This window comes from Podarcis filfolensis, assembly GCF_964270895.1.
Source record: "Podarcis filfolensis genome assembly, chromosome: 3".
In the NCBI taxonomy this organism is placed as follows: Eukaryota; Metazoa; Chordata; class Lepidosauria; order Squamata; family Lacertidae; genus Podarcis; species Podarcis filfolensis.
In genome coordinates, this window is record NC_139606.1 from 107,107,512 (window position 1) to 107,120,079 (window position 12,568).

Sequence of the window (12,568 nt, forward strand, 5' to 3'; positions counted from 1 at the left end):
CGCCCCGCGCACGGCGACCAGGGCGCCGGTTACCATGACGACGGTAGCGGCGCGCGCGCGCAGAGGGCGCCCCCAATCACATGTTCCGCCCCGACTTCCGTTGGCCGCCCGCCGTCCACGAGAAAACGGGCAGCGGCCTTTTATGGCTCAAGCCCCGCTCCCCTCACCCAGCAATGCCTACTGCGGCAGTGGCACTTTCACGTCACCTGCTTCCCCCCTCCCGCCCCACTCCCTTTCCCCCCTTTTCAACCGCCGCTGGTCGGGTAGGGGATCCAAGATGGCGGGCCGGCGGTCGCCGGGCCGATGCTGCGCGGTGACGTCAGCGCGCCAGCTCCTCCCGAACCCGGAAGTGCGTCTCCCGCTGTGGGCTGAGCGGCGGCGGGGCGGCTCTCCGGATAGCGGGTCTCCCCGTCCCTCAGCCGCGCCTGCGGTGAGCGGCCATGGCGGCGGCTGCCGAGCTGCAAGGGAAGTACCAGAAGCTGGCTCAGGAGTATTCCAAGGTATTGGGCCGCGCCGCCGCCCCCTCGACGCGGAGGCCTCCTCGCGGGGCTGCCTCGTAGCGACGCCCCCGCCCGAGGTCCCTGCATAGTGAGGGGACCCTCGCAAGGGTACGGGAGCCCCGCAGGGTCATTTTTCGCGGACCCCGCTCGCCTCCGCCGTGGCTCAGCCAGGACTGAGGCAGGGTCCGCCGCTTCCTCCTCCCTGCCCCAGTCCTGTTGCAGCCCGGCAGAGACGGGCGCGGAATGACAGGTCTCTCCTCCCGTGGGAAGTGCTGGGCTACCTCAGGCAAGCAGAGATGACTTGTGTCATTGTTTATTTGGGGGTGAAGGACCAAGGCTCAGTTGCAGCGCACATGCTTGGCGTGCAGAAGGCTTTAACCCTTCGCAGTTCCAGGTGGTTGTTTTAATTAATGGGAGCTGCTGGTATTTGAGAGCTCCTGCACATTGTAGCAGACGGTACTGGGCTAGATGGCTAAATAGTATGGCAGGGTATTATTATTATTACTGAAGTTATATATCGCCCTATACCCGGAGTTATCAGGGCAGTTCACAGAGCAAAATCAAAATATAAAACCACAAAATATATAATCACAATAAAAACAACCCAGTAACCCCCCCAAACCCCCCCCCCCCATTTTAAAAGGGCTGAAGAGGTTCCTGAGTGTGTACCTGCAAATCGACATGGTTCGGGGAGCCAGGGGTCAGCAGTTAAAGGTTCCTGGATCAAATCCAGCCTGTTGGTACTTGCCCATCCCAGTGTCTAACCCAGGGCAGAAGGGAGAGTGTAGGGGGGATGGCAGATACACATACCTCCCCCCCTTTTTTTCAGAGATGAGGATATGGCTGTCAATAGCCACTAGCCAGAAAAGCTTACATTTTGTCTTCACTGTTGGAGGCGAGTATGTTTCTCAAAAGCAGGTGCTGAAAATCGCGACTGAGCAAAGCACTGTTGCACTCAGGTCCTGCCTGTGGATTTTCCATAAGCTTCTGGTAGGCCACTGTGAGAATAGGATGCTGAATTAGATGGGCTCCTAAGATCTTTGCATTCCTTGCAGGGGGACAGCTAGATGCTGAATAAAGAGTATACTTTCTGCACAGCTGCTTTCTTGCATTCACTGTGATGGTGGCTGTTGTTTTCTGTTTTGTGTACTTAGGGAATATTAATGCAGGAGCTGTCCATACCAGCCCTTAGTGCTGATACAGTGCTGGGGCTGTTGCCTTTTACAAAGCAGTTGCTTGTCCTGCAAAAAAACAACAAAGTGATTACTGTATCCTTAGGCACTTTCATATGCATGGGTGTGCTCAGCTAGCCCTTGTATATTAAAAATATCAATAAAAAGCATGTTAAAAGCTTAGTAGCATCTTAAAATCTAACTAGCTTTTATGATGTAAATTTTCATTGACTGAAGTGTTAAAAAGTCTTATTTGTGATACTAACACTTCTTACAGGGTTGATGCTGAAGCTCTTCGATGTGACAATCTCCCTCTTATAATATGACCAATGACTTCTAATTCTGACACCAACATTTGTATGTTAATTCCACAGCAGCAAGTCTACACTATCGGTACACTACATGCTTTCATAGTTCAGTTTCTCAGGAGATGCACACATACACATATGAATATTTGTTTTGAGATACTTCCTGCTACCAGTCTCTCTTGGTAGTGATACAGATTCTCTGTCATGAGGAAGTATATATACCGTATTTTTTGCTCCATAAGACTCACTTTTCTCCTCCTAAAAAGTAAGGGGAAATGTGTGTGCGTCTTATGGAGCGAATGCAGGCTGCGCAGCTATCCCAGAAGCCAGAACAGCAAGAGGGATTGCTGCTTTCACTGCGCAGCGATCCCTCTTGCTGTTCCGGTTTCTGAGATTCAGAATATTTTTTTTCTTGTTTTCCTCCTCCAAAAACTAGGTGCGTCTTGTGGTCTGGTGCGTCTTATAGAGCAAAAAGTACGGTACTTCCTTAGTGCTAGTTTTGAAGTGCCATCTGTTTTTCCTGTCTTTTCAACATCTTCTGCTATTAATATTGAGACAGAGTGTCCCCTGCACACAGGGCTAACTTGAAGTTGCGTCTTTGCACTTAAGAATAATAGTCTCTTATTAGTATAGTGATGCCCTCCTTGGTAGTGAGAGTTACCAGCTATAGATTACGTGGATCTCTTGATTCTCCTGTCCAGATACAACTTTTTCTTTTTTCTTTTTAACATTGCTGCTGATTTATTGCTATCCTTCATATTTTTTGTCTTTAGTGTTGGTGAGATGTTCAGTCAGACTTCCCTTTTTCTCCCTACTTCCCTAGCACATCTGATTCATTCCTTAAGGCAGAGCTCTCCAAACTTTTCATGTTGGTGACACTTTTTAGACATGCATCATTTCACGATGCAGTAATTCAGTTTTGCTAGCAAACCGGAGGTTAAACTAACCCCTTCTTTCCAACCCCAGGAGGAGCGCAAGGAATGTTCACATTACACACCTACATATCGACACAGTTTGGAAAGCTCTGCCTTAAGGCTTCCATCTACAACAGCTGAGAGGAAGAGATAATGGCAGTGATTCTAACAGTGCCTAATGAAAAAAGACAGAGCTCAGGTTTGCCTGAATCAAGACCCCCTATCCTGAGTACTGTACCTAACTACTAGGTACATGAGACTACTATGGCCATTCAGTGATAGATAACGTGGGTTAGAAGAGTTTGCTTTCACCCCCAAAGGCATGGTCTCCCAAGATGGATGCCAACAGAAGAGATGAACCTGTTTGGAGCAAAACATACCTGGTAATCCTATAGATCAGGTTCGTTCAACTTCCAAGAGACTGCGATCTACTCCCAGTATAAAAAAAACTGGCTATGATCTACCCATTGTCATAGTCAGGAATAATTGTTGAGCTTTTAAGGGGAGGACTGACCTAACTTGTTGAGCTTTTTTTTGGGATCAGTAAGGACCGCACAGGCTCAATTGACCAGGGACACGCACGCGGTAGACCAGTAGATTGCGATCGACCTGTTGGACATGCCTGCTATACATAAAGAAGCACCACTATGTGTTGTGGTGTGGAAATATGAAACAAAACAGTTAATGGCTTAAAAATGTGTATTTTGCATGCCACGTCAATTGGGAAAGTAACTTGTCGTTTAAATGCCTTGTTCACCAGTGTCATTAACATTTTATCAAAATAAGCACTAAAATTCATTTTCCTAGTTGTGTAAATATGCACACAAAGGAACACCGCCCAGTCGGCTATTAAATGCACTCCCATTCTGAAAAGCGTGAAGTGGAATTTGGACTCTTTCAGCCACCATCCCCCAAAGAGAAAATGTTAGATTTTTTGGAAGAGCAAGGACAGTCTGTTTTAATGTTTGGTATGATTTTTAAAACTGTAATTTAAATGAAACATTGCAAGTGTCACATACTGCTGCTGTTGAATGTTTCCTACATCAGCTTTGTTAACGAGTAACTCCTGAATGTCTGCTGAGGAACGCTGTGTGTTGATGGGGATTCTAGGGACATTTTCTAGTTTTTGGGTCAGCGCCATGTGTGTCAATGCTCAGGCCTGCTGCGTTTTGTGATAGTTGCATGTGAACTTAGAACACAGCCCACACAACATTCCCCTGCACCTTCATATTGAAGAGAAAGACCAGTTGCAGCAGGCAATATATTTTTCAGGGAGCCATACTTATTACTATCCATCTAATTGGGGATTTGGAACCATAGATAGGCAACTGAAGCGACCGATTCCAAGTCAGATTACCAGTCAGTCCAGCTCAGTTTTGTCTACTGTCACTGCTAAAGGCTCTTCATGGTTTCAGGCAGAGAAACTTGCCCAGCCCCACCTGGGGATGTCAGGGGTTGAATTTAGGACCTTCTGCAGCAGAGGATGTGTTCTGCTACTGAGATGGAGACCTTCCCTGGTAAATAGTTTGCAGATCATTCTGTGGTGGTGTCACTTCTGAGTCCAATAGACCCGCAAAGCTCCTGATTCTTCTACTTCAAAAATCACTGGGCTGCTGAAACACACTGTGAACCAATGCCATCAAATTCTCCATGGAGCCAATATCTCCAGACCTTTTGTAGCTAAAAGTACTTTAGCAACCACAATCAGATTTGCACTGGAAGTTCTCTGTTTTTAGCTTGGCAATGCCCTTCGCATCTTGAAAAAATTAGGTGGCTAAATTGACTTGCCCAAGTCTAAAATTGAATTTAGCTTCTATATTATGAGCTTACAAATGACGTTTATGCTTTTTCTGTGGCCCTCTGAGTGTGCTGCTTATTTTCCTAGAGAAAGGCAAGATTTTGCAGGTGGCTAATGATCAGCTCGATGCAACCTCATTGCTTCATCATTGAGTTAATGATTTCTCATTGTCTCTCTTTTGCAGCTCCGAGCTCAGAACCATGTGCTGAAAAAGGGTGTGGTGGATGAGCAAGCAAATTCAGCATCACTGAAGGTATGCTTTTAAAATAATGAAGTGAAAATGAGCTTGATTCTGACATTTACTGCTTGCTTACATACACAGTTCTGTGCAGATCTGCCTTGTTTTACAGGGTTGGCACTAGCTCCATGTCACGCATACATTCAAGGGCCAGGCTGTTTTTTGTTGACATATAAGGTGTCAAACATCTCTTGGATATTTGAAGAACACACACCACAGCATGTATTGATAGAATCTTACAGAGATCTGTTGCTGCTGCTTCTGCAGAAGACGCCTCTGCTGGCAAGTGAGGGTGAGGCCAATGAAAGCCAGGCTTCTGTTTTCCACCACTGCTGCTGCTGGAGAGAGGACCACTAGCTGTCAGCAGCAGAGGGAGGGGCAGAATCCCACATTCTGCTTTCCAGGACTGTTATCAACATAACTCTTAACTGACAGCACCCAAGGGAGTTGCCAAATTCTGTTCTCCAAGTTTACTTCAAGAATCATCATACAATTTCTTTTGTCTGGGTGGTACTCACTGAAGTAGTTCCATTAGTGCAAGGACTTTTGGCTGTGCAACAGAAATTCCTGTCTCTCCTCTTTATCTGTGCCCTAAATCTGTTCTGGGGGTCTCCCCAACCCTGCACAACAGATTTGGGGAGATCGTGCCAGGAGTGGAAGTTGTGCAAACAGAAGCCCTTGCACTAATGGAATTGCATTGTTGGAGATCGCTCTTTGTTATGATTTTCTACCAAATTACTGTAACTGGCTTATGCAATGGTAATGTTTTTAGCTTCCTTGAAAGTGCCGTTGGAAAGGCCGATATCAATCCAATAAGTATATGAATAAGGAACGAAATGGATTCAATCCTCGTAGTTAGGTATATGATATTTCTTCCTTTCTCTTGCTGCTATAAGGGTGGATAAATAATTCGCCACCTGGTTTTCGTAAAGTGGCTTACGTTCCTCCCTCTCTGAAGCTGTGCAAGAAAGCTGCACAGAGGGGCTGGAAAAAAAATGACATCTGCCTAACTCTCCTGCAGTACTGCCAGCCTGGTTGAATGTGCATATTTTGGTACAGCCAGAATCAACATGCTTATCCAAAAGATTGCTTTTATTCTGAATAGCAGATTAACAGGGTTGGGAAAATCTCAAGAGCAAGCATAGGAACTTAGAAACATAGGAATTTCCTTTATACTTCGTCAGGCCATTAGTTCATCTATCTCAATATTTTCTACACGGACTGGCAGTGGCTTTCCAGAGTTTCAGATGGGAGCTTTCCCCAGCTTTACATGAGAACACTGAGAATTTGAACCTTGGACCTTCTGCAAAGCAGATGCCCTACCTCTGAGTTGCTTAAAATAGCAATAGCAATGAATTTGCTGAGCTAATTGTTAAAAAGGGATACAAAAAAGGGAGGTGTGAGGAAGTCAGGAAAATAAGTTAATCAAAGATGAATAATTAGAAAAGAGTGATTTGTGTTTGCCTTATTTTATTTGTTATGTGTTGATTGTTTTTTCTTTTTTTTTGTGAAAGATTGTATTGTTGTGTCTTATATTTTTTGTGTGTTTTTATTGTATTGTATTGTTTGGTTGTATCTTTTTATTGTTAAACCTAATAAAATATTATTATAAAAAAAAATTAAAATAGCAATAGCAAAATACCTAAGGTTGCTTAAAATAGATGCTACTAGTTAAGAATTCAAATTCCTTTATTTCCCTTTTAAACTAGTCTTATGCTGGGTTTTCATTTCAGAATTTCAGTCTTTTATTCCAGTATTGCTAAGGAAGATAGCATCTGCTATGCCTCTCCCAACCCATAACACAGTGTGTAATCTCTTCCCTGTATACGGTCTACAGATTTATATGGAAAGAGTAAATAAGAATTTGCTTTTACTGTTGTTAGTGCAGTAGGGTAGTTAAAGTGCAGAAAGGAATTGATTAGCATTTAAAGATCTCATAGATCCCCTTCTAGTTTTTCCTGGTGGGTGGAGAAAGTGCACTGTGAGTTGGATGCTCTGTAAAGATGGAAAGTGTCCTTTCTTAAAAAAATTAGGACAGCTTCCTGCTTTGTAAAAAAGAAAGAAAAAGAAAATCTGGTCGGAATCTATTGTGATAAAACTGCTTCTCCCAAATGTAGGAACAACTGAAAATGAAGGACCAGTCGCTCAGAAAGCTGCAGCAGGAAATGGACAGTCTGACCTTTCGAAACCAACAGCTGGCAAAGAGGGTAGAGCTGCTTCAGGATGAACTTGTCCTAAGTGAATCTAAAGGCAAGAAGAACAAGGTGGGTACCTAGCTGAATCAACCTGTGCAAGTATTTTTGTGAAGCAGCATTTTCCCAGCCTTCTGTTGGTTGAGATATAACCTCCTGAAGTATTAGGCTTTGCTCTTGGATCCGAAAATTAAGTTTCTTCATAAGCTGTTGTTTGCGTCAAGGAGCACGGCAGGCTCTGTGACATGGCAGAATTACCCACCTCCAGCAGTTGGAGGGCTAGTTTGAAGGAGGGCAAGGCAGAGAAATGACTCATGCAGAGGGGCAGTGGGGAACCTCTTCTGTGAATGTGTTCCGTTGGCTCATAGAAGTCTGTATTTATTGAGGCTAGAGTAAGCACCATTGCACAAACTGTAAATATGGGTAGGATTGCTTTGTGAATATATCAGTTTCTTTTGGTGCACCAGGCTGAAGTGGCTGGTCCAAGGTCACCTAGGAAGTGTTTCTTGAAAGCAGGCTTTCCCAGGCAAAGAGCTGACAAGTAATCAGGTGGCAACAGCTGATGCTCCTCATTACCACCACCCTTTTCTCCCTTATCCTCTTGAGGCCAGAAGGAGAAGGAGGATAAGCAAGTGAGCTGCCATGGTCAGATTCAAGGGACTCTGAACATTGGGCTCCCTGCTGAAATTTAGGCCTCAGCAGGTGCCTCTGGCGTCTGCCCTGTTTGGCATTCCCGGTTACTGCTTGGTCTTCTCTGCTCTTCCTGTTAGATACTGATAATGCAATCTTAATGCATATTTACTCTGAAGGTAGCCCCACTATGCTCTTTGGGTATTGCTCCAAGGTAATTGTGCATTGGGTTGCTGTCTAAGAGGTTTCTTTCCAGCTGTATTATCTGCCCCCCCCGTCACTATTTTAGTATTTGATGTGTCCTAAAATGGACTTTGTCCATGGAGTTTTCTTGGCAGGGATACTGGAGTGGCCTGCCAGTTCCTGCTCCAAGTGGATCACGTTTAGTCAAAACTCTCCACCGTGACCTGTCCATCTTGGGTGGCCCTGCACGGCACAGCTCATAGCTTCTCTGAGTTATTTAAGCCCCTTCGCCATACAAGGCAGAGATCCATGAAGGAGTGTCTTGTGGAAGACAGGCGTGCCTGGCATGTTCTAGTCCATGGGGTCACAAAGAGTTGGACACAACTCAACGACTAAACAACAACAACAAAAATGCACTGGTTATTTATTACAATTATACCATGCCCTTCCACTGAGGAACCCTGAGTACCACATTATGCTTGATTCCCAGGCACTTATCTGGGCAGTGCCCAAGACTAGACCCCCTTAGCTTGAGCAACTAAACTGCATAATGTGCCTTCTTGCCATTTGATGCAATCTCTGAAAGCAGATGTTGCCAGATTAGTTGAAGCCAGTTCGTCGCTCGTTTCCTGCTTCTCATTAAATCGTTATGACTAGCACATTTTATAGAACCCGTGGTGCAGGATCTTCAATAAAAGCAAGAGGAGGAAGTAAGCCAAGAATTGCCCACATTCTCTCCGTTGTACAATTGAGGAAGTGAGAAATTGCACAAAATTATGGCCTTCTGGCCAGACAGCAAAATAGATAAAGGGAGAGTTAGGCAAGTGGGGTGCCCTCAAAGGTTGATGTGCTGCCATAGAGAACTTGAACTGGGAGCTCTGGGTTCAAGAGTCCATGTTGCTTGCTGCTTCCATGAAACTGTGGCCCTCCAGATGTTGTTGAACTACAACTCCCAATTTTGGCCATGTTTGGTGGGGCTGCTGGGAGCTGTAGTCCAGCAACATCTGGAGGGCCAACAGTTCTCCATACCTGGCCTAACCTATTCAGGGAAGAGCTAGTGTTGTGACTGAGGAGCTGAGCTACAGATCAGGAAGTCCCAAGTTGAAAATTCACTCTCTAGTCCATTCTGTAGTAACTCTAATGAAATCCCATGTATGAAAACCGTAAGCAGTTCTGCTATTTTGCGGTACTAACTATCCACAGGAGCTATGATTATGGAGTAGTCTTTAAGTACATTCAGTAAGCAGGAATGCTTTTGCTTTCTCTTAGAAGACCGGTGAACCCGCATCCCAGTTAAGCCAAGAACAGAAAAACGTATTTGATGAAGACCTTCAGAAGAAAATAGAAGAGAACGAGCGGCTGCATATTCAGGTGTGTAATTTGGTAGTACACAATATATTCGATGGCTATTTAAATTCCATGGCAACTTATACAGGAGGGGGTGCCATTGTGATGCCCATGTGCCCACAGAGGCCTTCTCTGGCACTCACAGGAGTCCTTCCTCTGCCCCCTCCCTAAAATTAGGCATGAAAGAAACGTATTGTAGCAAATAAAAAAGGTTGCATTGTGGACTTGGTTATGGTGTTTGTGTAAGTGTGTGTGTTGCCCACAATAGTTTATTCAGTTTGGAAAAGGTGTTCACCAAAAAAGATTAGCAACCCTGGTGGGTAAGACTTTTAGGAGAAATCATCAAAGGCTGTCTTTTAGGTAAGATTGGCCAATTTGTTCAGTGACTCTGCTGTGTTTTGAAATACTTCGGTTTGTGCCCATGAACTCTGGTAGTCCACAAGCAGAAGTGCTGTCTAGAAATGTATAACTTCTAAGAAACATTAAACAACAGAATGACCCATCTGCCTTGTGCCAGTTCTGCATTTTGGAACTTTGTTTCTCACAGCGTCCTGACTTGACTGTTTCAAGATGCCCGGCTTTCTTTGAATCAAAAAAATTGCCAAATTTGTACTAAGTGAATGCAAGACACTTGGTACATCATAGAATCAGAACAAAGCCAGTATTCTCCAATGTAGGGGTGAGAAATCTGAGGCCCAGGAGCTACGTGTGGATCTCTAAACCTCTCTGTCTGGCCCCCTGGACACCCCAGGCCACCCTCCTCCCTGACTCTGCTTTACACCCACCTCCAGCAGTTTTACATGCTCTTGAACTCTGACAGTGACTCTTGCTTGCCTGGGTGGAGAACAGAGAGAAGCATGTGCAGAAACTAGCCTACTGTTCCAAGGTGAAAATTTACATTCGTTGCTCTGCCCACTTTTGCCTGAGGTCCTGCTCAGAAGAGAATGTGACCCTCTGGCTGAAAAAGATTCCACACTTCTGATCTAGTTCAAGCCCATTGTGCTTCACCTGGGGGGAGACACCTTCCCCGTCATCAACTCTCTCTCTCCTCTGGAGTCATAAAACATTTCTCTGTTGCTTTGGAGGGTAGGGAAGAGATGCAGGAAAGACTGTGGGGCTATTTTGCCGTTTTAATTCACTAACAAAAATTATACACTGCTTTATTGTAAAAACAAAAAGCAAAAATCTCTAAGCATTTTACAAGCATATGTTTTGTCCCCATTTCTCTTTCCCTCTCGCCTTTTCCCAAGTAGTTTCTCGACTCAGAGACCAGAGGGAGCAGAGACAAAAGGTGCACATATGGAATAGTCTCTTCGTCTTTTTGTGTCTTTTTTGAGCAAAAGCAGCTCAAGTGAGGAGAGGGAAGCAGTAGCTGAATCCTCTGTTCCTCCTTCCCAGGGAAAAGCTTGAGATGAGTGCCAGAGTCTGCTGTTTGCTGCTGGCTATTCCTTGTAGAGACGAAATGTTGGCTTGAGGGCAGGGAGGCTCACTGGTAAAACTAGTTGCCAACAAGTGGCATGTATAATATGTGGCTTTCACTGCATTACTGAAGTCGTTTGCCCTAAATGCATCTGTTGGTGTCTCTGCTGTTTGGATAATGCATAGATTGATCTGTGGCTGGCTGGTCTCCTGTCTTCTAGAAAGATGCTTGGGCTACATCATCTTTCAGTTTTTCTTCACTGACCAGCCTTTGCTGTACACATAGCTTAATGGTAGAGCACCTGCTTTGAATGCAAAAGGTCCCGGGTTAAATCCTCGGCGTCTCCAGGTAGGGCTGGGAAAAACTCATGCCTGAAACCCTGGAGAGCCCCTGCCAGTCACAAAACACAATTCTAAGCTAGGTGGATCAATAGTCTGACTCTGTAAGGCAGCTTCCGTTCCTATGTAATCTGCAATGGCCATGACCCCTTCACCTGGCATAGGTCCCTGTCTTCCTGACTAGACACATTTACTAGCCATACTACCTTTCCTTTCTCATAAATGCTCTAGTGATAACCAAAATACCTCCAAATGTAATGCTCAGAAAGCTATACATATTTAAGCTTACTCCATTCACACACCAGCTTCTTTCATTCTTTCTCATTTCCAGACTCTGGTCAAATTGTTTCTGCAGGTTTTTTTTTCTTAGTTGCTCCTTTTTCAGCTTAAAGCTAAATTCTCCCCTGCAGATTAGCACCTGTGGTCTCAGTGGAGCCAGATAACTCTTCTCTTGCTGCTGTGCATAAAGTTATTTTTGTGTAAATGTGTATTTGCACTTAAATGCATTAGGAAGTAAAAAAAAAAAATGGGCATGGCTGTTGCTCCCTCCATCTCAGTACCTCATTGTTTAAGTTTACTGAATGTCCATTTTTGAGGGGTATATCCCCATTTTTTCTTTATAACAACCCTGTGCTGTAAGGCTCTGAGGTAGTGACTGGCCCAGAAAGCTTTATGGTTGAACCAAATTTGAATCTGGCTCTCCCCGTTATATGCCCAATACCATGTGGACACTCGCTTTACATTAAACATTTCTTAATTTTAATTTTTTGCTGAATGTGATTAGTTTCTCCTCTTTAGCACTGGTTCTAATAATTGCTGGTATTTCAAACTTCTTCATTAAAAATATAATTTTTAAAAATCTACTTTACCTGTCTGCAGGAGAGCTAATTCAGAAGCAGAGCTTCCCCATGTTTTCAGTGTATGTGCCTGTCCAGCTTCCAAAGACAGACAAGGCTAGAGATTTTGGTAGTTGTGGAGGAAGTGCTCAAATGTTATACTTGTTGGGGGGTGGGGGGTGGAACGGTAAAATAATAATAATGATAAAGGTTTAAAAAAACAAAAAACCAAGAAGGTGAGAAACCAGATATTAAAGTGTGAATTTTCAGCATCTGTGATTGAAGGATGCAGTATTGGGTCATGTCAGCATTAGATAATCTGTGATTAGGAGCTCCTGTGATTTTTACAAAAGTGGGTATATGCAGCAGGGGTGTAGTGGAATACGTATGTTTATATATCTTCAGAGGGATTATTAATGCCTTGATCCTTATCTGTTTTCTCTCTCCCCACCCCCACCCCCCAGCCAGGGTCACTTATATTAACTTAATAAAAAACAAAACCACAGGAGAATCTGAGCACGAATGCCCTGCATCACATCTACTTTGGCCCTCTCTTGTTTTTTCCCCAGTTCAAGAGCCAAAATACCAGTATAGTAGAAGTGTACCACTTTGGCAAAGTAAGAGTTTTCAGCCTATGACGTTCCTGGAAACAATGGTGCCAGAAATTACTTATGAGCTGCAGCCCTAGGGGC

General features: G+C 44.4%; 1 protein-coding gene across 2 annotated transcripts in view; it reads left to right on the forward strand.

The window, feature by feature from the left end:
• PPP1R21 (protein phosphatase 1 regulatory subunit 21) overlaps positions 1-12,568 on the forward strand; it is a 41,108-nt gene continuing 28,540 nt past the window's right edge. The window contains exons 1-4 of one of the 2 annotated variants that reach the window (XM_083605102.1): positions 1-500; positions 4,877-4,945; positions 7,048-7,194; positions 9,208-9,306. In XM_083605102.1, the coding sequence (XP_083461228.1) occupies positions 441-500; positions 4,877-4,945; positions 7,048-7,194; positions 9,208-9,306 (375 nt within the window). In that variant the 5' untranslated portion in view covers positions 1-440. Of the gene's footprint in view, positions 501-4,876; positions 4,946-7,047; positions 7,195-9,204; positions 9,307-12,568 lie in introns of both variants that reach the window. The other variant, XM_083605101.1, reaches the window with a different exon arrangement.